The sequence below is a fragment of the Oreochromis aureus genome, linkage group 20 (assembly GCF_013358895.1).
Source record: "Oreochromis aureus strain Israel breed Guangdong linkage group 20, ZZ_aureus, whole genome shotgun sequence".
NCBI classification, from domain to species: domain Eukaryota; kingdom Metazoa; phylum Chordata; class Actinopteri; order Cichliformes; family Cichlidae; genus Oreochromis; species Oreochromis aureus.
Genome location: NC_052961.1, coordinates 5,921,886 through 5,949,052, shown reverse-complemented (window position 1 = coordinate 5,949,052; position 27,167 = coordinate 5,921,886). Strand labels below are relative to the sequence as shown.

At 40.4% G+C, this 27,167-nt stretch overlaps 1 protein-coding gene across 1 annotated transcript in view; it reads left to right on the top strand.

The window, feature by feature from the left end:
• The window catches only part of LOC116320801 (deleted in malignant brain tumors 1 protein), a 90,568-nt gene that overhangs the window by 60,974 nt on the left and 2,427 nt on the right, over positions 1-27,167 (top strand). The window contains 9 exon segments of the mRNA XM_039604276.1: positions 13,062-13,381; positions 13,686-13,996; positions 19,597-20,016; positions 20,331-20,651; positions 21,694-22,035; positions 22,294-22,644; positions 23,582-24,001; positions 25,574-25,993; positions 26,304-26,624. Of these exon segments, the coding sequence (XP_039460210.1) occupies positions 13,062-13,381; positions 13,686-13,996; positions 19,597-20,016; positions 20,331-20,651; positions 21,694-22,035; positions 22,294-22,644; positions 23,582-24,001; positions 25,574-25,993; positions 26,304-26,624 (3,226 nt within the window).

Below are 27,167 nucleotides of genomic sequence, written 5' to 3'. Positions count from 1 at the left end.
TCACCTGGCCTGCCATACGTAACTTAACTTCCTCTAGGGCAGACCCTTTCAGCTGTGAGAGGATAAAGTCGGTTTGATCCTCTCCACGCAGACCCCTAGTTCTTATTGCTCTTTCCACCTCTTCTATGAATTCATCAACAGTGTAAGCATCTTTTGCTGGTTCCCCACTAAAAGGTACAATCACCTTTTCTCTTGGAATGTATACAACAGATCTGGTTGGAACATTACCCATGTTAGCAATACTAGACATAACAGCATCATGTTTCCTACTCAGTTCGTTAATCTGTGTCTGCAGCTGCACCAACGGGTTACCTGCACTGTCAAACAAAGACGCAGCTTGACTGTCTTCAGTGGGGATAGCTGAGGCCCCTGAAGGACCTTCCCCCTCGTCCTCTTGTGACATACTGCAATGTCTCTGAGTCTTTACTACAGCAGATTCCCAGTCACTTGTAGATGAGATTCAACAGTCCAAAATCTGTGTCAGGCGCCCTCCTCGTCCAACGGCTGAAGCAGGCTCCTGCTGTACCAACTGCCACTGCACAGGACCACCTCAGGACGCCCACACTGCAGTTGCCGCCCTCTGGGAAGGACTGGAATCTTCTCAGCCACTACTGTTGTCTATAAAGTCCCACTCACTGTGTCTCTATACTGAAACTCAAAACTAAACTGAGAATCCCACTTCTGACACCAAACTATGTGGCCCGGTCATGGGGAATGAGACAGGACACAGGAAATACTCTTTTGTGGGCTTTTTTATTCTCCGACTGTGCTCGGAGGAGCACAGTTTTAATTCTATAGTTTTGAGTGAAAACGGTAAAATGTAGCTATTCCACTGGCTCAGCCTAAAACTGTCTTTCAGGGTCTGAGAGAACAGTAACTATCATATGATACATTAAATTCAAACAGTATAGACAACAGTAGTGACCTGTCGAGAACCAAATACAAAAAAAAAGAAAACAAAACAAATAAACACATTGTTTACATCCCACAATTTCACAGTTAAACTGGTAATAAAGTACACTGTAAACTCTCTTTTAAACATATACATTTCTATGGGAGAACATCATGAACTCACTTTGGTTTCTCCACACAGCCACTGCTAGGACAAGTACACACACAGGAATCACACAGCAAGTGATCTCCCTCTGAATCAACCAGAAACATACAGAGTTATGCACAATGAATAACAGTATAAACTTAACAACTTTGAAATCTGTTATGACACTGTCACTACTCACGCCAACTCGCTCTTCAGTCCTTCTCACGCACGTGACCATTAAACATACACCCGTGCCGCACGTTAAGAACTCTACAGAAATGGTCACAAACATGGAGTCATCGCTAAAGAAACTTAGCTAATTAAAGTCTACTACAACACTGGTGACAATATTTTGCAGTATGCTACGCTTTTTAGCACATTCACCTCCTGTGTAGCTAGCCACAGAATCCTTTGCAGCCTCTGACTCTCCAGTGCTCCCGCTCACAGCGCTCAGTGTGTGACGCAAACTTGAGTGCATGCGTGCTCTGGCTTACGGCGGCTCTTAAAGGGACAGTATACCCCCAAAACGCGAGGTCTAGTCATCACCATGACAACCCTACAACAGACCTCTGGTAGACAGGCAACTAGTCATAAACACAATCCCCTCTTTTTAAACCCTTTCCATGCATAGTATAAGTTCACTTGGCTACATATAGATAGTGAGGTCTGTAGTTCTTCTAAATCAGAGGACCTGCAACTGACAAATAAAGGCTATCTCATCATCATCTCATTTCTCTGAACTTTAGTGTTGTTTTTTCTGGTGAAAAAGGAACTGGTTAATGGAATTCAGACATGCAGTCAGGCATCAGGCCACTTCTTGTCTGAGCCACATTTGTCAACACTGCATTACCACACTGACTTTAGAAAGGAAGACTAAGTGATGATTCGTGGAAACTGAACTGTATGGGAGAGTCTGGTGTTGTTCAAGACATGTTCAGTATGTACAACCTACTGGACTCTAATGTTCCTTTCACTGAAAAGTATCATTCAGGTTGCCTTGACTAAAACCAGTTAGCAGCTGTAGCTGTGAAAGATGTTTTAGTGCCTTATGTTGGCTCTGTAGATGGTTCAGAAGGATCTGAGCCTTCACCTGACACATGTGAAGTACCTGATTCTAGAAACTGATCCACGTTTCCTGAAAGTACATATTTTTTAGTATGTAGAAATTATACCTGACCCAATACCTCAATGAATAATAATTCAGCCATTTAAAAAGAGGAATCTAACATAAGAGTAAACTCAGACCTTCTCAAAAGTTTTTCTTTTTCATGCATCTGCAGTGGCCAACTTGCAATACTTGCTTCTAGAATGACTTTCACTTCTGCTGGGTCCCATGGGAAAATATGACATGATGATGAAAAAGGAATACATGTGGGAAGTAACAAAGTACAGATACTTCATCAGTTCCCACAGTAACAGGTATCTTTTGTGAAGTAGTCGAAGGAGTTTGCAAAGAAAAGCGTCTGGACTTCTTTAAGTTGCTTAAGTCCAGACGCTTTTCTTTGCAAACTCCTTCGACTACGATGACCTGGATGACTGAGAACCTTCACAGACATCTTTTGTGAAGTATTTATTTTTCTAACAACTTTTACTCTTTACATTGTTAAGAAAACTGTACTTTCTATTCCTTACATTTTCAAACAGACTTGTTACTTTAGGTTAAATGGTATCATTAATAGCTTTTATACTTCGGGGGTTAAAGTGGGCAGGTTTGGCACAACACCGCAACAAGTGCAGATCTCCATAACTTGTAGCAGCCGTACTTCTGTATCTAGCTACAGAAGAAGAGTGAGCATAAAGGAAGTAATATTTTTCTAACGGTCTGATATTTTCAAATACAACATGGCTCAACAAACATCAGCAAACACATAAACTGTTTGTGTGCAGTTGTTGCACAGTGTGTTGCTAGCTAGAGGTATAGCTACTGTATTTCACAGGGGAGATAACTGATTGCCAGATAACTTTAGTCAGAGATAAAGATGTAAGAAAAGCAAGAGAGGAAGAAGAGAGGTTATATTTAAACATAACTGCTGCTCAGTGAGACTTGATAAATTGCAGATTTAGTTACATGTAAAATCATCACTTTTAATCACATATTGGATCTGTATATGATGTGTTTTGATAAATTATGTATTTTCATGTCTTGAAACATTGCATTGTGAAAACAAACCAAGTATACTGATGTTGTGTTGTTAAGGCGTTGCATGAAAATGCTAATTTTGTGCAGGGTAAAGAGGTCAACTTACAGTACTGTGGTGAAGTCACAGTAAAATTGTTCATTTTCTCTTGTCCAACAGAATAGGCAATGTTTCTTCCCCTGAAACACTTGTAATAATAACTATAATCACATTATCGTTATACGAATTATCATCTGGCTTTTTTGTCTCTTTAAGTTCCTTGCAGGCTTTAGTGCCTTTCAGATTTCCATTTGTTTTTTTGTATTTTTACTTTTTTCCCACACAATGCTTTCATCAATATTTTTTTCAGTTATAACAAATAAATAAATAAAAATCATAATAAAAGAGCACACTACACATTTCAAAGTCAAGTACTGAGTAGTCAAAGAGCCAGATACTTGTCTGTAGTTGTTTAAACTGAAAGCAAAAACAAAAAAGGGAACAAGAAATGCATTAATGATGATATTGTTTCTCTGTTTCTGTGTAAATCAGCGCTCCTCTGAGCCTGGCTGCTGTGGTCAGCTTGAAATCCAGTAATTTTTTCACTGGTGCATAAAAGTTTAATGCCTTAATACCTAGTGCAGGGGTGTCTAACTCCAGGCCTCAAGGGCCGGTGTCCTGCAGGTTTTAGATCTCACCCTGGGTCAACAAACCTGAATCAAATGATTAGTTCATTACCAGGCTTCTGGAGAACTTCAAGTCATGTTGAGGAAGTCATTTAGCCACTCAAATCTGTGTTGGATCAAAGACACATCTAAAACCTGCAGGACACCGGCCCTTGAGGCCTGGAGCCAAACACCCCTGGCCTACGTATCATATTTGATACGTGTGTTTTTGTCAGTTTTTCAGACTTCAGCATCATCAGTGGGATCCCCCCCGCCCCCAAAAAAACAAATTTAAGTAAATTGCCCAATATAATTTGTAAGTACCTTGATCTAGTGGGCTAAATATGCACATTCAGCCCGTCCTCTCCCACAGCAAGGCACACATCTACCTGCTTCTTTACACATAATATTATGCAAAATGAATTACAGAGGAAGAAGAGAGAGAATAAAAAATATGTTTAGTATCTTTCATCTCATTGCATTAGTTTTATTGTTACTGTTCACACTTTTATCAACTTTGATTCAATCAAACAAACAGATCAGCTAAATTTACCATGCAATACACACAGCAGTAGTCAAAAGTTCACATCTATTCCATAGATGAAAGTAAAAAGCAGAAGTAAAAAGTATTTAATAGTTGCACAGTATGAATGTGAAATGTGATAATGTTGCTCTGTGTATTCTGAATGTGTAAAACGGCAATTATTTACAAAACACAGTCAAAGTCTCTCGCTGTCTTGATGACAGCTTTTTGCTGCTCATGTTAATCATTATTGTTGCCAGAAATAGTAATCGTATCAGTATGTGTCCTCTATAGAGTGATCAGTGGGCTCAAATGTGACAAATGTCTTATGAGAAATGGCAAACAAGATTTCTCTAGATACTTGTAAAACCAAACGGTTCCCTTTTACGCATATATGCTCTCTATATATTTTGATCACTTCAAAACTCAATTTCTGTTATTGACAACTGTGTCATCAGGTTTCTACAACATCTCACTGCTACCGTATTTTCCGCACTATAAGGTGCACTTAAAATCCTTTAATTTTCTCAAAAATCAACAATGCACCTTATAATCCGGTGCGCCTAATGTATGAATTCTGGTTGTGCTTACTGACCTCAAGCCGATTTTATGTGGTACACAGCGCTCAAAAATCTGTCAAAAATTTTTTAGTATGGCTTTTTAAGCTACGAAGCCGCACCTCTGGATGGATGATAGTAGCTTGTAAATTTGTTGGAAACAACATTTATGAGAGATGTACTTTGTTAGGCCCAAAAGACGTCAGCTCACATTACAAAATGATGTAGAATGTAAAGTTTTTAACATAACATGTGCCATGTTCCTGGGTCTTTGACCCAGTATTTTGTATTTCTTCTTTATCTTTAATTGTGTTCCATTTGATTCTTAGTTTATTTGCTGTTTAGTGTTCACCTTGATGTATTTCCTCTCTATTTATTTCCCAGTTACAGGCAATGGTTTGATGCTCTAAGTTTAGTCTTTAGGTTTAATAATTATCGTTTTCTACTTCTACTTTCTACTCTCAGGTTCCCTTGTTCTTTTTCTAGACTTCATCTCATATTCAAGCTTCCCATTATGTTATTTTCTGTTATGATATAATATGATATAATATTATGATATAAATGCACACAGAATAACTAGAGGAAGGAAAACAGGTGGAAACAGTTGGAACTAGCTACTCACTAAAGAGACAGAGGAGGCATTTCTGAAACTGACTTTACTCCTACACAGCACCCCGTGCTATCTTGCATAGATAGAGCGCTTTAGGTTGAAGTTGTAAAATGTTGCTTTTTTTGTTTCTTTCTTTGGGTTTTTCTTTGGGTTTGGTTTCAGAAAACAGTGATCACAGGAAGAGAGACTATCAAAATAAAACAGGAAGTAACAGACCGAGAGACACTGAGTTATGACAGACCGGAAAGAGAGGAAGGACACACCAAACACGGAGACAAGATATTGAAAGCAGATTTACTCACTTGGTCATTTTTTCCATGTTTCACTAATTCACTGCTACAAACTTCGTTATCCCAAATCCCAAATCCCAGCTAAACCTCTGTTCTGAAGTGTTCATAAAAGATCAGTAGTTCATAAGCAGTCTCTAAGACTCATAATTTGAAGTCAGTAGGTGGCTGCAGCTTGTTTTCTTGGCACACTTTAGGTATTTGATAACTAATAAGTCAAGGTTTTAATGCTGCGGCCTGAGAGCTCTTCCTGACCCTGTGCATCCCTTTATGGCCTCAGCTTTGAATCTTTGAATTCGACATTGGTGCAAAACTTCTCTCTGTGTGCCTGTCTACAGCTTGGTATATCTTTTAATTACTGCTGTTTTGGACAGAAAATGGACAGGAAGTGTTTTCACTGTTTGACATGTTGAAACTACAGTACTGCAAGATGATAAATTAATATTTTGCATTTCAATAAAACGCAAACAGCCTGTTTTCAGTAGAGACTAAATGAAGAAAAAAAAAGAATATTTAAGTTTTGAGGGATAACTTGAAAAGTTATAACTTGAATTCATACACAGTTATTCTTTGACTGTGCAGTTGGTAAACCCTTAAGCAGAGGGGAAGAGTCAGGAGGAGGGGACATAAGAACAAGAGAAGTAAGAAGTTCCTGGTTTGCAAGTGAAAAAGAAAAGAAGCAACATTAACCCATCAGTGACTCAAGATGAAGGTCTATCACATTTTGATCTGCTTCATCCTCCTGAGTGAGTAAATTCTCATCTCTAATATTCAGTGTTACTTGTCTTTCTTTTCTTTTCTTAGGAATTAATCCTTAAGCTTTGTTCATTTTTAAACACTAACTGCTTCAGCAGTTCAGGTATTCAGCCTTTCTTCATTTTATTTATTCGGCATTGAAAATAGGTCAGCAGTGAACCACGACATACACCACTTCCAAGTACATTGAAAGTACAAGATAACTTAATATAAATAAATATAAACCTGCCAGGAATAAGTTCATATCATTTCTTTTAGCACAACTGTTATGTGCTAGTTATGGTGTGTTCTTTTCATCCCTGTTTCATCCCCAGAAATTATTTTTCAGATTTGTTGTTTTTCCTCCAGTTTAACAAGATAAACTCAGAATAACCTACACTGCTCAAAAAACTTTTAATTAGAGTATAGCATCAAGTTAATTAAACCTCTGGCTTATTAATCTGGTTAGTTAAGTAGCAGTGGGGTATATTAATCAGTTTAAGCTGCTTTGACTTCTCCTATCTGCTGGTGTTACATACCATGCAGGGGTCTGTCCTTTCATGATGGTTCTTCTCCTTGTGCATCTTCTTTCTTGTGTTTCTGCTGCCTGAGGTACAGTGTTGGGGAGTAACGGAATACATGTACCGCAATTACGTATTTAAAATACAAAATATGAGTAACTGTATTCAGTTACAGTTACCATTTAGAAGGGTGGTATTCAGAATACAGTTACTTTGTTGAAATGAATGGATTACACGGCGATATTTTCCTGTTTAGGCTATGCCCTCTCCACGCCGGTGGAAACCCAAACCAAACACGCATTAAAAGGCTCTAAGGCCTGTCTCAATCTGACGGTCCATGTCACCCCTACTTGCGGCCTGCATAATGACGTGAAGAAATATTTTTTAAAAATTATTCAAAAAATGATTTAATATGAAGGCAATAGGCAGAGTGTTACAGGCATAGCCCTAAAGAATGTAACTACGAGCCGGACACGGAACTGGACACGGAACTGGACACGGAACCCGACGTATTAGCCAGAGGTCCCTTTACGGTTTTACGGCTTTACGGTTTGGAGCCGCAAACCTGTTTTATATACGCGAATAGTTTTCTATACGAGATCGCTGCAAAAGGTGGAGCCTTGCCTAATGTCCACCCTACTGTTACTCATTTTATATTAAGATTTAAAAATTTAGTTGTCACGGCGGGGTGTGCCAGTGTGAAGATGAGGTAGACTCAAAAGCAGACACGGTAGAGACAGAAGTATTCAATTCAATTCAATTTTATTTATATAGCGCCAAATCACAACAACAGTCGCCTCAAGGCGCTTTATATTGTACAGTAGATCGTACAATAATAAATACAGAGAAAAACCCAACAATCATATGACCCCCTATGAGCAAGCACTTGGTGACAGTGGGAAGGAAAAACTCCCTTTTAACAGGAAGAAACCTCCGGCAGAACCAGGCTCAGGGAGGGGCGGGGCCATCTGCTGCGACCAGTTGGGGTGAGAGAAGGAAGACAGGACAAAGACATGCTGTGGAGGAGAGAGAGAGATTAATAACAGATATGATTCAATGCAGAGAGGTGTATTAACACATAGTGAGTGAGAAAGGTGACTGGAAAGGAAATACTCAATCCCCCGGCAGCCTACGTCTATTGCAGCATAACTAAGGGAGGATTCAGGGTCACCTGGTCCAGCCCTAACTATATGCTTTAGCAAAAAGGAAAGTTTTAAGCCTAATCTTGAAAGTAGAGATAGTGTCTGTCTCCCAAATCCAAACTGGAAGCTGGTTCCACAGAAGAGGGGCCTGAAAACTGAAGGCTCTGCCTCCCATTCTACTTTTAAATACTCTAGGAACAACAAGTAGGCCTGCAGAGCGAGAGCGAAGTGCTCTAATAGGGTGATATGGTACTACAAGGTCATTAAGATAAGATGGGGCCTGATTATTTAAGACCTTGTATGTGAGGAGCAGGATTTTGAATTCAATTCTGGATTTAACAGGAAGCCAATGAAGGGAAGTCAATACTGGAGAAATCTGCTCTCTCTTTCTAGTCCCTGTCAGGACTCTTGCTGCAGCATGTTGGATTAACTGGAGGCTTTTCAGGGAGTTTTTAGGACATCCTGATAATAATGAATTACAGTAGTCCAGCCTGGAAGTAATAAATGCATGAACTAGTTTTTCAGCATCACTAAGTTTCCAAATATAAAGCGAGCCTTTATTGTGGCTGATGGCATGAGAACAACACTAGAGACACACTGAAACTGGGAAAACTAAGGAGACTAAGAACACTGTGTAAACTAAAAGACTATGACACTCTGTGAAAGAACTATGAAAAACTATGAGCACAGAGTAACTAGGAATGCTTTGAAACACAGTGAAACAACGAGGGAAAACTATGAAGTCTGTGGCAAGGATAACAGACGACCTGACAAAGAACAGTTAGAGACAAAGGACTTAAATATACACATGAGATGATCAGGGAAAGTGGAGACATTGAGGAAACAGCTGACTAGGATGAACATAATAATCCACAGGAAATGTAAACCAAAACACAAAGACATGAAAACTGGACTTTCAAAATAAACAGGAAAACATGACAAGATGCAGGCTTACACAAATTTGACAACATTAACCAGGCAGGCAAGAAACATAACCAATAACACCTAATAAACAGCAAGGGGAACTTTAACACAGGAGAAGATGACACAAAGAAATTAAGAAGCAAAGGACTAACAGCAACCTAGAAATTGACTGGATGAGCTAAGCTGAAACTAGAACACAAATGAATACAAAATGACACATTAACAACCCACATACTGGGTCACATGACCCAGTACCGTGACATTAGTTGTTATTGATATGGCAAATAACCTTAAGTAATAGTAATAAATCACACTGCACTAGTACATTTGTGTAATTGTAAAAAGCATGATAATATATGAAGTAATCCAAAGTATTCAGAATACGTTACTCTCATTGAGTAATGTAACGGAATACGTTACAAAATACATTTTGGGGCATGTAATCTGTAATCTGTAGTGGAATACATTTTAAAAGTAACCTTCCCAACACTGCTGAGGTATTCATTAAGCACAAGGTTGGTTATGGCCATCTTCCTGATATACTCATGGATATTTGTTGTCTTATCCTGAACAGCGGTTCTGACACTCACCAGTCCTTGGCCTCCTTCCTTCCGTCTTGGGGTGAAACCCTTCATCCATGATCTAGAACCTTTCTTATCTTGATGTCAGTGGCTTCTATCTCCTCCTTTGGCCAGCTTATTATCCTAGCAGGGTATGTGATCACGGGCAGGACATAGGTATTGATTGCCCGAATCTTGTTCTTTCTATTACAGCTGACATCTCAGGACTTGCCTGACCCTCTGCAGGTATTTGGTGGTTGCAGCTTACCTGCGGCCTCTTTGTGGTTCCCATTTTCCTGTGGAGATTCCTAGATATTTGTTGCCAATGTTACCATCTAGTAGTACAATCCCCTCAGTTCTGACTACCTTACAACTACACTTCTCCAATCCGAATTGCATTCCAATGTTGTTGCTGTGTATCCTGGTGGTGCTCTGTCTACCAGTAGCTGGTGCTTTGCTCCTCTGGTATTCTTCCCAATTCCTTTATGTGTCTTTTTGAGGAATGTGCCTGTTCATCTTAGCCGCTGTGATGCGTGACAGGAGCTTCCATGTGGTTCTGAGGCAGGTTCTGGTGAACCCTTGGGGATCAAGACTGTCAGGCCTTCAGTTAGCCATTCTTGGTGTCTCTTATTGACTAACAGCTGGTTCATTTGTACTGCGAGATGCTCATGGAGTGCAAGCAGATTCTTCAGCCAGTAATTGTGAATCATGTCGGGGCCTGGTGATGTCCAATTCTTCATTCTGGAGACACTTTCTTGGATGTCTGCCAATGTGATGGTTACTGAACCATGCTCGGGTTCAGTAATGGTAGTGCTCATGAGCTTTGTTATGTGTTGCACGCTTATCACATATGCTCCTCCAGTATTGCTATGTCTCCAGCCTTGGTGGTGTTGTTCTCATATTCCCATGCCACTACGACTACACCTTGGATGGTTCTGTGGAGAACAACTGGTTTATTCTCCTGCCTTCTGTTTTTCTGGTATACCTCTTTGCTCGGCAGCTTCACAGCTTGCTGTACTTCTTAGGCACCTTCTTCATTGTACCTTTCTGTAGTCTAGTCTCCTTCTCCATGGAGGGTACTGCTCCTTGTGGCTGATCACTCACTGATCACTGCTGCTTTGGTCAGCTGGTTAGTCTCGGTAATTGTGGCAGTGCTGCATTCACATCATCTAGTAGATCCTCAGAGGGTACTTCACGTAGCCTTGGTAATTGGCTATGGAGGGTCCAGGTTTCAAGTTTCACCATGATGCCATCTTTCAGGTCAGTTCCTCTCACAACACGTCGTCTTCCATCGCACTTGGGGCTTGGTACCCAAACTCGGGTGGGGGTGATGATGATATCTCCTCCCTGACCTGTCGTCCTGCCGCCCCTTGCCGTAACATTGTGTTGTACCTCATCAATCTCTAGCCATGAGAGCAGTACCTTCTTCCGAATTTTAGAACACTGAGCTACTAGTTGTTTCACCATCAATCTGGATACTGGGTATCGAAGATTCCATAGGTCCCTTATCCTATTCATGTAACCCCTTCTGCTGGGGTTACTTGCGTAGTAGCATTCCAACAGCACCCGATTTTCATTTCTTGCCCACTTATACCATCTTCTTCTAGTAGCCCACTTCTCATCAGTGTGTTCTGGTTACTCTGTCTCTCGCTCATTCTTGGTTAGCATGCGGGGGTCTAGCCTAGGGACGCTTACTGGATACAGTAACCCACAACTCCCATTCCAAAGGCATGTAGTCTTACCACTACACTATCCAGCCGCAACACAACAAAAATAAATAAATAAATACCCAAGTTCAAATGTTTAAACAAGTTCAAAAGCCTAATTTAACAAGCGTACAAAAAGCTGAAGATGTCATCACAAACAAACTCAAATTCGAATTTCTTCTTCACAGCCTTTTAACATAATCTTTATCAGTAGATCGTTTGTGTAGGGAAGGATAAAAAAAGTTTTGATTTTTGCAAATTCAAATAATTAAGTGAAAATATAGCAAGTTTAACAACTAATTTTAAAACTTTATCACAATAAAATAAAGTTAATATTATGTGTTCAATTAAAGTATAAATATTATATTTTACTGTAGTATTTAACAGGACAATAGTAACTACTGATTGCTTATCTTTTTAACAGATCTTCAGGATGGAATCACTTGTCTTGCCAATCCAGAAACTCCCAACCATACAGAAATGGAAGGACGAAACACCACAGGTGGATGTTGGGCTGTAGCACAGAACTCTGGGCCCTATATACAAGCATTCCCTGAGTGCCCATTCCTTTCTTTATTGATATCTTTCATGCATCTTCTGCTTTTTTGTTTTTTTGGAAACAAACAATTGAGCTGACATCTGTACATAACAAACTCTAGCAGTCATTCGGGTAGCCAGTATCGAACTGTTCATATATCACATTTAATTGAGGAAAGGGGACAATGAGGAAAATTCACTTCCTCTTGTTCTTGTTTATTATTATTGCTGTTATTATTATTATTATTATTATTATTATTATTATTATTATTATTATTATTATTATTATTATTATATTTTGGCTGAATTTTAGCCATTTTCTGGTACTTTACTTTTACAGATTTCAACTTGAGATTTTATAAGCTCAAAATGATCTGTGGTCAGTTCAACACCTTGGAAATTTTAAATTGTTCATCTTATGATATTTTTTTTTTGCCAGAAAACCTTGGAATCTATGTTGTTAAATCTGTCCCAGGCTTCACACACTCACAGTCTTGTACTCTAAATTGCCACCAATGCACCATCATAATGTGAAAGTGCGTGATAGTCAGAAATGTGCTTAAAGCAAAGAATAAAAGTGAGATGTATAAACTCAAACAGGTGTGGATCCCATGCTCCAGTTACTTGCAAAATGTGCAGTCCTTGGAAAGGCAATTACTGCAATTGCTATTTTGGTGATATTGGGTGTGTAATTTGATAATTCATACAACCAATATCATGCTTGCAAGAGGCAAAGCATGACATAAACACTGTGGACCAGCGTGTCTATTACTGAGGAATACTGGTCAAACCTGCTATGGAAACTATTGCATCTACAACCTTATGTAGCCCGAAATATGAAAGCATGCATACAGTGTTGGAACTGCAACACTTTTCATGTGGGTGCACTGAAGCAAATCACTTATTTTTGTTATGTTGTTCTTAAAATAAACTGTTTATAAAAAATATGGTTTAAGCATCATTGCTGCACTACTATTATTTATTTGTATTTCTTTTTCAATGTCAAACAGAAGTGAACTCAACAGACCTGGGCTTTGGTTTATCCACACCTACTTCAAGACCGCAGACCTCTCCATCCGTTCCGGTTAATGTCACTGGTACAACAGCAGTGGACAACAGCACAGGAGTTGAGGGGGAGGTCCGCCTGGTAAATAGGGGTTACGGCTCCTGCTCTGGCAGGGTGGAGATCTTCCACAGAGGCCAGTGGGGGACAGTGTGTGATGGTTCTTGGGGCCTGGAGGATGCTCAAGTGGTGTGTAGGCAGCTGGGCTGTGGTAGGGTCCTGTCCATACCAACTAATACACTAATTGGACAAGGCACAGGGCCCATCTGGATGGATGATGTGTCATGCACAGGCCGGGAATCCAAGCTTTCTGAGTGTCGTCACTCAGGGTTTGGATCTCACAACTGCGGCCACAATGAAGATGCTGGTGTCATCTGTGAAGGTAAATTTGAGAAGGTGGCAAGGCTGAGGTCCCACCTGTTTGACTATATGTCCTCGATATAATTTCAACTGATTGGTTTTCAGTGACCAACCATTATACAATTATTTTTACTTTACACTAAAATATTTTACCTACAGGCTCTTTGACATTGAATACTACCATTTTGTTAAACATTCATGTGGAAGGAAAGTATAGTTTCAACTGGGTAGTTTGCAATGTTGATCTACAGTATACAGTGACTTATCACAAAAATTATTATTGAGTCCCGGATTTCTTTATATTTTGTATGTATTTCTTTTTAACACAGAAACTCAAGGGAATGTTCGCTTGGTTAATGGAGGACATGGCTCCTGCTCTGGCAGGGTGGAGATCCTCCACAGTGGCCAGTGGGGGACAGTGTGTGATGATTCTTGGGGCCTGGAGGATGCTCAGGTGGTATGTAGGCAGCTGGGCTGTGGTAGGGTCCTCTCTGCACCAACTAATGCACGATTTGGAGCGGGCAGAGGATCCATATGGCTGGACCAGGTGACATGCAGAGGCTGGGAATCCAACCTGTTTGAGTGTCGCCACTCAGGGTTTGGATCTCATGACTGCAGCCACAGTGAAGATGCTGGTGTCATCTGTGAAGGTAAATTTCAGAAGGTGGACACACTGAGGTCCAATTTTTTTACTCTGTGTCTATGTTGCCAAGTTTATTATACAATAATAGAAATATTATATGTTTTATTTACATTAAAGTCTGCTACCCACAGGTTTTGTTATATTAAATATTTTGTCATTAAATATCAATATTTATCAATCGTTTGAGCGCCACCTAGATGTAAGAGAACATATCATGTTATATACTTTAGCATACTCCTCCTCAGAAGCTGACTACATCCATCTCAAATGTGGTCAGAAAAATATTTTTAAGTTTTTTCCTGATTGCAAAAATTATGGGCTTTCATATAATGATCTCCTCTGGTGGCAGACAGTTCACCACGAAACATCAAGTTATTGTTAAGGGAGAAGGAAAACTTGAATATTCTTAAAAGTTGGTTGAAACTTCCATGATTCTGTTGGCTCTGTCGCAATATTTCATTAAAAGAACCTGTTGTGGAAGTTTTTCCACTTAAATAAAGCCTGCAGATGAGTGGTGAGCGGTAGCTAACATTCTTTAATCAAAGCACACAAAGAACAGAAAACCAAGCTTGATGGAGAGCCTGCATGACCGCGGGGCAGGGTCAGCAGAGTCTCACTGAGCCTAGTGTGGCTCTCAGTTAAATACCTTCTCCAGGAACAAAAGGCAGTACATAGCTGTTTCACACCTTAAGGGTTACACCCCCTTGCTACCTCCCAGAGTCCTTGAAGAGACAAAAGACTCTCCCTCCTGTGGAGTTGTCTGCTTCCCCCAACTTCCTAAATAGACCCCCACCATTTGTCTTACAGTATTGGTGTCAGACATGTTAAAATCAGTGGCACCAAGGCATTATACAATAAAATAATGTGATTAGTACATAAGTGAAAGAAATTCCATTACAATCCCACCCTTTGATTCTTAAATCAAGAATCACATTAAAACCAGAATTTCTTTCCTGACATTCTGTAATCACATCAACATTATTTTACACTTAAAGGAGTTTCACACTGTGTATCCTAACTTCACTGTTCTCTCACCACCCTTTGTTCATCTTTAATCCTCCCCACAATCTAAGCTCTCACATGCAAATGGCAACAACAATGATACAGAGGAAAGGACTTCTCCAGAGTGTCAAAGTACTTTGCATGGCAAAGTGAAACAGCATTAGGTGGTCATTCCCAGTCACAGTCATGGCTCCTGGTGTCTGTGCCATTTACAGAGTCATAATTCCAACGTTGATCTCCCTCTGTGCTGTTACTTTTGGAGCTTGGCACGCTCTCTTCATCCCTCGATTTCTGTTCCAACGCAGCTGTAGATTTAAGGCAGAGCACGTCGTACACCTTAGTTGTCTTCCTCAACGTCAACGGCGAAACTCTTTCATTTTATTTTAAGATTTTTGCTGTTCAAAATCTCCTCGTGACAATCCTTTGGAAGCCCAGTGGTACAGCCCACTGTCGTTTGTCTGCTGTCCTGCAGATGGTCCCTGCTTCTCACTGGTCCTCTTGAAGCGTTCTCTCCCAGCCATGGTCTGCATCTGCGTCAATCCTTCCATATCCCTCATGTCACGGTCTCTGCAATTTAAAATTGAAAGCTTCCCCGGAAAACCCTCTTTTGCCCTATGTCAGCTTAGCACAATTAGACATGCACAATGAAGTTGTACATAGTCTCTTAAAAATTCACAGGGCTTCTCCCCTGGAGTAGTTTCACTCCAGGCCCTGTCGTAAGAAAAAACATTAGCCAGTGGTGTGTCCTGCTGTAAATCATGTGATTGGATCATATGATTAACCCTCTTTTGTGGAAAAATAGGTGTTAGCGCAGCGCATCTGTATGCACACTTTCTCACAGTGACCTCTGCACTGTAAACAATACAAGGTCATGAATAACACACTGCTGGTAAATTCAAAGACACAGAAAATGGCAGTTAAAAGGTTAAGTCAGCACGGCCCAAAAGCTCATGCAACCTGTTGCTGTCATCTTTCTGCTCCTGTAAAAAGAAACATACATACATACATCCACCCTTTTGTCAGGTCAAGGTGGAGGTGCAATCTTGCATACTGGTGTCAAGTCAGTCAAGCTTTGTCAGTCCAATCAGTCCCCATTTTTTATTTGCTGACAGTAGAACCTCGTGATGCAATAAGTTTCTACTACCAGCAATGACGTCATTTCAAAAAAAGAAAAAAGAATTTAGACCGGATTACCTCGCTGAATCCTTTTTGGCAGGGACTTGTTTTCTGATTGTCCCAAATAAGTGGCTTTCTCCCGAGCCCATTTTAATTTTTTGGAGAAACTCACTTGCGATTGTTCAACATGTTGTGTAGCGCTTTCGATCCCGATCTTGCAGGCCCGCTTCAAAAGAGAAAATTGCCAAACAAAAATCTCAGTGCACTGTTAAAAATCAAAAAACATGAAGGCCTCTTTTTAGAAGTTGTCTAAGCATGCTCTCTTAGAATGATAGATCAAAACAAAACTAATTGGCAGTTTCAAAGTGGTACCAAAGAAAATGCAAAACTTCCCCAAAACTTTCATCCACCAGTCACACCTCACACAACAATATTCTATTAGATAACGAGTTTTTGTTTTCCCCCATGTAACCAGATGTGTGTCATGATAAGACCTCCCCCACACATCAGAAACAAGAAACTCAATAATCTATTAGTCTCCACTCATCTGACCCCCCTGCATCATTCTGTTCACCCTTGCAATAATTCAATCATCCTTCCCCAAAATAATACTAGTTCACTAGTCTATGTATCACTTCTTAACCTACTAAATGAACCGGACAAGATGATGGTAACAGCAATGCATGCTTAAAATGCTATTTGGTCTTCATGAGCTTCATTGCATGTGTGTTTGTGTTAGTAGGATTAATGCATTTTTCTGTTTGTGTAATTTTTGTGTACCTCTCCTCTTTGCGGTGCTCCAGACACTTTTCAATTCTCCACGCAAGGCAGTCGTTTTTTCTTCCCAGTTTCCTAAACCCAAATTTCAGTTCCCACACTAAAACAGCCATGTTCTCCCCTGCTCCTTCCACTGTGGTCTCATCTCATCTCTCCCCCTTGCAGCAGTCCAGTGAGAGTCAGTTGTCTTTCAGCTTTGTCCTGTGTTTTCCACTGTCTCATCTTGCCATTTTGCTCCAAAAGTGGCAAATGTCCAACTCAGTCTTTTCAAAGGTCCATTTACACACAGTGAAGTTGCAGCTCATTGAAAATGCACATCCATCCATCCAGTCGTGATGATGCCATTTTTCTCCTTGCTGTCGCTGTCTTGCACAGCTGTTGCTGCTGGACCTTTTCTTCACTGCTCGGGATACTGCTGTGAGCTCCTGATATCCATCTCGTTGTTCTGGAACTGCATTTCTTGTCTTCAGGGAGAGATTCTTGGAGCTTGTGTTCTCAGGGTGACAAACACATGGAAGTTAAGCTGTAAAACAATTCAGCCAAAACTTGGCTTGAGTGTTTCTAAATGATGTTAACCTATAATTTTCTTCCAACTGCTGCACGTGAAAAATTGATCAGGGTCTGCTCTTCACCTGCAAGTGACACACTGAGACATTTTGATCATTCTTATCACTGCTTAAAAAAAACACGTCTCCCCTCTCTGGTTCTGAAGTCCCCTTTCTTAAAAACCCAGAGAGATTGTAGTTGTTCTACATTGAAAATCACCAAACCCTCTTCCTATTTTTTACTTATTTTCATCAACAATTCTGCTAAAAAGAAATTTTTTGTGTGTCCACACTAGGGGAGCTGGTGGCCTGCAGTACCACCCTCTCCTGCTAGTTGGAAACAACTTTTACACACATTTCTACACTCCTCTCTTTTTTTTTTCCTTTCTTGTTTTTGTTCCCTATTTTCAACATTTTGAACCCCATTTTTCACTGTTTTTTTACACACACATCAACTTTTCCCACACAACCATTCTCTGCAATCTCACAACATACTGTTACTCAGTTCTTATCATACAGTCAGTTATTGAGTTTTGTCTCTGGCCGCCTGGTGGAAGGCCTGCCGCTTTACTGGATCCAGTTTCCCATTACTACAGGAGGCGTCCCCCATGAGGTTCCTTGCCTTCTACGGACCAAGGAACGAACACCGCCACTCTGCGCACTGTAGTACGCAGAAATGGTCCCCGACAGTGTACCCGAACCGCCGTTCCTGTGGCGTACTTGGACCGAACACAGGTCTGGGCCGGCTTCTCCCCAACTGCGTGTTCGAACCACTGTCCTTGTGATGAGCCGTTCCCAACACAAGCCTGGGGTCTCAAACCACCAGGATTTTCCCCGACAGTGTACCCGAGCCGCTGTCCCTGTGACGTACTTGGACTGACCACAGGTCTGGGCCGGCTTCTCCCCAACAACGTGTTCGAGCCACTGTCCTTGTGATGGGCCGTTCCCAACACAAGCCTGGGGTCTCAAACCACCAGGATTTTCCTCCGGAGACTCGAACCGGAGTCGGCCAGCGCCCCCTCGGCCAGACAAAAACTCTCCATGACTGTATACAAGTTAGCTACAACTCACCCATCTGCAGGAGTCCCCTCAAAGTTGATGGTCTCGGTGGTGACTGAAACACATGGCTCCGTGACTCCTCCATTTCCTTTGCTTCAACAGCTGGTAGGACAAAGGTACCTTTTTCCTCAGGGGTGATCAGCCCGTCCACGGAACCGTTGTTCAGCGACCACACGGACCACCCTGCTCGCAGCGCCATTCTGTTGTGGAAGTTTTTCCACTTAAATAAAGCCTGCAGATGAGTGGTGAGCGGTAGCTAACATTCTTTAATCAAAGCACACAAAGAACAGAAAACCAAGCTTGGTGGAGAGCCTGCATGACCACGGGGCAGGGTCAGCAGAGTCTCCCTGAGCCTAGTGTGGCTCTCAGTTAAATACCTTCTCCAGGAACAAAAGGCAGTACATAGCTGTTTCACACCTTAAGGGTTACACCCCCTTGCTACCTCCCAGAGTCCTTGAAGAGACAAAAGACTCTCCCTCCTGTGGAGTTGTCTGCTTCCCCCAACTTCCTAAATAGACCCCCACCATTTGTCTTACAGTATTGGTGTCAGACATGTTAAAATCAGTGGCACCAAGGCATTATACAATAAAATAATGTGATTAGTACATAAGTGAAAGAAATTCCATTACAAACCCAATCACTGCATTTTAGTTACATTCATGAAATTCAGAGGCCTCATTGATTATTGAAAAAAAAAATCGTTCTTTGTACAATAACCTAGACTCAAGAGGATGTACGCCATTATTAATTTAAGTTGATATTATACTGGTGGTTCCATTACTGCCTCTTTCATTAACAAATTCCAACTGAATATTTAAAAAGATCAAGATAATCTTCAAATCGTTTCATCTACAGACTTTTTGAGTTTTTGTTGGGAGGGTTTCTCTGTGAAAGTACAGCAAATGTCCTTGTGTTTTACCATAGCACATAAAACTGTTAAAACTCAAATGTGTAATCTCAATGTTGTCTTCAAATTGATACATTTTAAATATGAATACACACTAACAAATTAATTTTAAAAAACCTTGTTGTCAGACTGTTTTTAACAAGATTCCTTCAGCACAGCTGCACTATTATTACTTATTTGTATTTCTTAAATTGTAAACAGACCCTGGATTTCCTTATTCCACACCTGCTTCAACACCACAGACCTCTCCAGCTTTTCAGGTTAATGTCACTGGTTCAACAACAGTGGACAACAGCACAGCAGTTGAGTGGGCGGTCCGCCTGGTAAATAGGGCTTACGGTTCCTGCTCTGGCAGGGTGGAGATCTTCCACAGAGGCCAGTGGGGGACAGTGTGTGATGATTCTTGGGGCCTGGAGGATGCTCAGGTGGTATGTAGGCAGCTGGGCTGTGGTAGGGTCCTCTCAGCATCAACTAATGCACGATTTGGACAAGGCAGAGGGCCCATCTGGATGGATGATGTGAGATGCACAGGCCGGGAATCCAACCTATTCGAGTGTCGCCACTCAGGGTTTGGATCTCACGACTGCAGCCACAATGAAGATGCTGGTGTCATCTGTGAAGGTAAATTTGAGAAGTAGGATTCACTTAGGTGTCCACCTGTTGGACCTTTTGTCCCCGATAAAATTTTTACTGAGAGGTTTTAAGCCACAAACTATTACTGTAAAAAAATAGTGTTTTGTTGACACTAAATTTTGTCACCTACAGGCTCTTTGACATTAAATACTTCCGTTCTGTTAAACATTTAAAGTTGAAGGAAAGTGTTGGTTAAACTGGGTAGATTGCAATGTTGATCAACATTTTATTGTGAATCATCCCAAATAATTATTTAGTCCTTGCACTTCTTTATTTTTTGTATGTATTTCTTTTTAACACAGAAACTCAAGTAAATGTTCGCTTGGTTAATGGAGGACATGGCTCCTGCTCTGGCAGGGTGGAGATCTTCCACAGTGGCCAGTGGGGGACAGTATGTGATGATTCTTGGGGCCTGGAGCATGCTCAGGTGGTATGTAGGCAGCTGGGCTGTGGTGGGGTCCTCTTAGCACCAACTAATGCACGATTTGGACAAGGGACAGGGCCCATCTGGATGGATGATGTGAGATGCACAGGCCGGGAATCCAACCTGTTTGAGTGTCGCCACTCAGGGTTTGGATATCACAACTGCGGCCACAGTGAAGATGCTGGTGTCATCTGTCAAGGTAAATTTGAGAAGGTGGAGACACTGAGGTTACGTTTTTTTTACTCTGTGTCTATGCTGTAAAGTTTATTATGCAATAATAGAAATATTATATGTTTTATTTACATTAAAGTCTGCCCACATGTGTTGTTAAATATTAAATATTTTCTCATTAAACATCAACATTTATCAATTGTTAGAGCGCCACCTAGATGTAAGAGAACATATCATGTTATATACTTTAGCATACTCCTGCTCAGAAGCTGACTACATCCATCTCAAATATGGTCAGAAAAATGATCTTGATTTCCTCTGAATGCAAAAATTAAGGTTTTCTATATAATGATCTCCTCTGGTGGCAGACAAGTCACCACGAAACATGAAGCTATTGTTAAGGGAGAAGGAAAACTTGAATACTCATAAAACTTTGTTGAAACTTCCATGATTCTGTTGGCTCTGCTGAAATGTTTCATTGAAACAACCAAAACATTGCATTTTAGCTATAATCATTAAATTTAGATGCATAATTTATTATTGAAAAACAAAAAAAATACTTCTTTGGTCAATAACCTAGGCCCAACAGGACATCCACCTATTAATTTAAGTTGATATTATACTGATTTTTCCATCATTGTCTCTTCAATTAACAAATTCCTGCAGAACATTTAATGAGATCAAGATAATCTTTCATTCGTTTCATCTACAGACTTTTTATTTGAGATTTGCTGGGAGGGTTTCTCTGTGGCAGTACGTCAAATGTCTTTATTTCGCAATACCACATAAAACTGTTAAAACTCAAATGTGTAATCTCAAATTTGTCTCAGAATTGATACATTGTAAATATGAATACACGCTAACAAATTAATTAAAAAAATCATTTTTTTCTCAAACTGTTTTTAACAAAATTCCTTCAGCACAGCTGCACTATTCTTACTTATGTGTATTTCTTTGTTAATTGTAAACAGACCCTGGATTTCCTTATTCCACACCTGCTTCAAGAACACAGACCTCTCCAGCTTTTCAAGTTAATGTCACTGGTTCAACAGCAGTGGACAACAGCACAGCAGTTGAGTGGGCGGTCCGCCTGGTAAATAGGGCTTAGGGCTCCTGCTCTGGCAGGGTGGAGATCTTCCACAGAGGCCAGTGGGGGACAGTGTGTGATGATTCTTGGGACCTGGGGGATGCTCAGGTGGTATGTAGGCAGCTGGGCTGTGGTGGGGTCCTCTTAGCACCAACTAATGCACGATTTGGACAAGGGACAGGGCCCATCTGGATGGATGATGTGTCATGCACAGGCCGGGAATCCAACCTGTTTGAGTGTCGCCACTCAGGGTTTGGATCTCACAACTGCGGCCACAGTGAAGATGCTGGTGTCATCTGTCAAGGTAAATTTGAGAAGGTGGATGGACTCAAGTTTCTACCTATTTGACTTTTGTCCCTGATAAAAATTTTAAGTGAGAGGTTTTCAGTGACCAACTATTACACATTTATATTCACTTTACACTAAAATATTTTACTACAGGCTCTTCGACACTGAATGCTTCAATTTTGTTAAATATTTAAAGTTGAAGGAAAGTGGAGTTTGAATTGGGTAATTTGCAATGTTAATCTACCTGTTTATAGGGGCTAATTCCAAAATTATTATTGTTTTCTTGCATTTCTTTATTTTTTGTATGTATTCCCCTTTATCACAGAATCTCAAGGGAATGTTCGCTTAGTTAATGGAGGACATGGCTCCTGCTCTGGCAGGGTGGAGATCTTCCACAGTGGGCAGTGGGGGACAGTGTGTGATGATTCTTGGGGCCTGGAGGATGCTCAGGTGGTATGTAGGCAGCTGGGCTGTGGTAGGGTCCTCTCTGCACCAACTAATGCACGATTTGGAGCAGGCACAGGATCCATCTGGATGGATGAGGTTGCATGCACAGGCAGGGAATCCAAGCTTTCTGAGTGTCGCCACTCAGGGTTTGGATCTCACAACTGCGGCCACAGTGAAGATGCTGGTGTCATCTGTGAAGGTAAATTTGAGAAGGTGAAGACACTGAGGTTACATTTTTTTACTATGTGTCTATGCTGTAAAATTTATTATACAAAAATAGAAATATTATGTGTTTTTACATTAAAGTCTGCCCACATGTGTTGTTATATTAAATATTTTGTCATTAAACATTAATATTTATCAATCGTTAGAGCGCCACCTAGATGTAAGAGAACATATCATGTTATATACTTTAGCATACTCCTGCTCAGAAGCTGACTACATCCATCTCAAATGTGGTCAGAAAAATGACTTTGATTTCCTCTGAATGCAAAAATTAAGGTTTTTTATATAATGATCTCCTCTGGTGGCCGAAAATTCACCACGAAACATGAAGCTATTGTTAAGGGAGAAGGAAAACTTGAATATTCATAAAACTTGGTTGAAACGTCCATGATTCTGTTGGCTCTGCTGAAATGTTTCATTGAAACAATCCAATCACTGTTTTTTAGTTAAAGTCATGAAATTTAGATGCATCATTTATTACTGAAAAACAAAAAAAATTACTTCTTTGGGCAATAACCTAGGCCCAACAGGACATCCATCTATTAATTTAAGTTGATATTTTACTAATGTTTCCATTATTGTCTCTTCAATTAACAAATTCCTGCAGAACATTTAATGAGATCAAGATAATCTTTCATTCGTTTCATCTACAGACATTTTATTTGAGATTTGCTGGGAGGGTTTCTCTGTGAAAATACAACAAATGTCTTTATTTCGCAATACCACATAAAACTGTTAAAACTCAAAAGTGTAATCTCAAATTTGTCTCTGAATTGAATCTTTTTAAATATGAATACACGCTAACAAATTAATTAAAAAATTTTGTTTTCAAACTGTTTTTAACAAGATTCCTTCAGCACAGCTGTACTGTTATTATTATTTATGTGTATTTCTTTGTTAATTGTAAACAGACCCTGGATTTCCTTATTCCACACCTGCTTCAATACCACAGACCTCTCCAGCTTTTCAGGTTAATGTCACTGGTTCAACAACAGTGGACAACAGCACAGCAGTTGAGTGGGCGGTCCGCCTGGTAAATAGGGGTTACAGCTCCTGCTCTGGCAGGGTGGAGATCTTCCACAGAGGCCAGTGGGGGACAGTGTGTGATGATTCTTGGGGCCTGGAGGATGCTCAGGTGGTATGTAGGCAGCTGGGCTGTGGTGGGGTCCTCTCAGCATCAACTAATGCACGATTTGGACAAGGCACAGGGCCCATCTGGATGGATGATGTGTCATGCACAGGCCGGGAATCCAACCTGTTTGAGTGTCGTCACTCAGGGTTTGGATCTCACAACTGCGGCCACAGTGAAGATGCTGGTGTCATCTGTGAAGGTAAATTTGAGAAGGTGGATGGACTCAAGTTTCTACCTATTTGACTTTTGTCCCTGATAAAAATTTTAAGTGAGAGGTTTTCAGTGACCAACTATTACACATTTATATTCACTTTACACTAAAATATTTTACCTACAGACTCTTAGACATCGAATGCTTCAATTTTGCTAAATATTTAAAGTTGAAGGAAAGTGGAGTTTGAATTGGGTAATTTGCAATGTTAATCTACCTGTTTATAGGGGCTAATTCCAAAATTATTATTGTTTTCTTGCATTTCTTTATTTTTTGTATGTATTCCCCTTTATCACAGAAACTCAAGGGAATGTCCGCTTAGTTAATGGAGGACATGGCTCCTGCTCTGGCAGGGTGGAGATCCTCCACAGTGGGCAGTGGGGGACAGTGTGTGATGATTCTTGGGGCCTGGAGGATGCTCAGGTGGTATGTAGGCAGCTGGGCTGTGGTAGGGTCCTCTCTGCACCAACTAATGCAAAATTTGGAGCGGGCAGAGGGCCCATCTGGATGGATGATGTGCGATGCACAGGCTGGGAATCCAACCTGTTTGAGTGTCGCCACTCAGGGTTTGGATCTCACAACTGCGGCCACAGTGAAGATGCTGGTGTCATATGTGAAGGTAAATTTGAGAAGGTGGACACACTGAGGTCCAATTTTTTTACTCTGTGTCTATGTTGCCAAGTTTATTATACAATAATAGAAATATTATATGTTTTATTTACATTAAAGTCTGCTACCCACAGGTTTTGTTATATTAAATATTTTGTCATTAAATATCAATATTTATCAATCGTTTGAGCGCCACCTAGATGTAAGAGAACATATCATGTTATATACTTTAGCATACTCCTCCTCAGAAGCTGACTACATCCATCTCAAATGTGGTCAGAAAAATATTTTTAAGTTTTTTCCTGATTGCAAAAATTATGGGCTTTCATATAATGATCTCCTCTGGTGGCAGACAGTTCACCATGAAACATCAAGTTATTGTTAAGGGAGAAGGAAAACTTGAATATTCTTAAAAGTTGGTTGAAACTTCCATGATTCTGTTGGCTCTGCCGCAATATTTCATTAAAAGAACCCAATCACTGCATTTTAGTTACATTCATGAAATTCAGAGGCCTCATCGATTATTGAAAAAAAAAATCGTTCTTTGTACAATAACCTAGACTCAAGAGGATGTACGCCATTATTAATTTAAGTTGATATTATACTGGTGGTTCCATTACTGCCTCTTTCATTAACAAATTCCCACTGAATATTTAAAAAGATCAAGATAATCTTCAAATCGTTTCATCTACAGACCTTTTGAGTTTTTGTTGGGAGGGTTTCTCTGTGAAAGTACAGCAAATGTCCTTGTGTTTTACCATAGCACATAAAACTGTTAAAACTCAAATGTGTAATCTCAATGTTGTCTTCAAATTGATACATTTTAAATATGAATACACGCTAACAAATTAATTAAAAAATTTTGTTTTCAAACTGTTTTTAACAAGATTCCTTCAGCACAGCTGTACTGTTATTATTATTTATGTGTATTTCTTTGTTAATTGTAAACAGACCCTGGATTTCCTTATTCCACACCTGCTTCAACACCACAGACCTCTCCAGCTTTTCAGGTTAATGTCACTGGTTCAACAGCAGTGGACAACAGCACAGCAGTTGAGTGGGCGGTCCGCCTGGTAAATAGGGCTTACGGTTCCTGCTCTGGCAGGGTGGAGATCTTCCACAGAGGCCAGTGGGGGACAGTGTGTGATGATTCTTGGGGCCTGGAGGATGCTCAGGTGGTATGTAGGCAGCTGGGCTGTGGTAGGGTCCTCTCAGCATCAACTAATGCACGATTTGGACAAGGCACAGGGCCCATCTGGATGGATGATGTGTCATGCACAGGCCGGGAATCCAACCTGTTTGAGTGTCGCCACTCAGGGTTTGGATCTCACAACTGCGGCCACAGTGAAGATGCTGGTGTCATCTGTCAAGGTAAATTTGAGAAGGTGGATGGACTCAAGTTTCTACCTATTTGACTTTTGTCCCTGATAAAAATTTTAAGTGAGAGGTTTTCAGTGACCAACTATTACACATTTATATTCACTTTACACTAAAATATTTTACCTACAGACTCTTAGACATCGAATGATTCAATTTTGCTAAATATTTAAAGTTGAAGGAAAGTGGAGTTTGAATTGAGTAATTTGCAATGTTAATCTACCTGTTTATAGGAGCTAATTCCAACATTATTATTGTTTTCTTGCATTTCTTTATTTTTTGTATGTATTCCCCTTTATCACAGAATCTCAAGGGAATGTTCGCTTAGTTAATGGAGGACATGGCTCCTGCTCTGGCAGGGTGGAGATCTTCCACAGTGGGCAGTGGGGGACAGTGTGTGATGATTCTTGGGGCCTGGAGGATGCTCAGGTGGTATGTAGGCAGCTGGGCTGTGGTAGGGTCCTCTCTGCACCAACTAATGCAAAATTTGGAGCGGGCAGAGGATCCATTTGGTTGGACCAGGTGACATGCACAGGCTGGGAATCCAACCTGTTTGAGTGTCGCCACTCAGGGTTTGGATCTCACGACTGCAGCCACAGTGAAGATGCTGGTGTCATCTGTGAAGGTAAATTTGAGAAGGTGGAGACACTGAGGTTACATTTTTTTACTCTGTGTCTATGCTGCAAAGTTTAATATACAATAATAGAAATATTATATGTTTTATTTACATTAAAGTCTGCTACCCACATGTGTTGTTATATTAAATATTTTGTCATTAAACATTAATATTTATCAATCGTTAGAGCGCCACCTAGATGTAAGAGAACATATCATGTTATATACTTTAGCATACTCCTCCTCAGAAGCTGACTACATCCATCTCAAATGTGGTCAGAAAAATGACGTTGATTTCCTCTGAATGCAAAAATTAAGGTTTTTTATATAATGATCTCCTCTGGTGACCGACAATTCACCACGAAACATGAAGCTATTGTTAAGGGAGAAGGAAAACTTGAATATTAATAAAACTTGGTTGAATCTTTCATGATTCTGTTGGCTCTGCTGAAATGTTTCATTGAAACAATCCAATCACTGTTTTTTAGTTAAAGTCATGAAATTTAGATGCATCATTTATTACTGAAAAACAAAAAAAATACTTCTTTGGGCA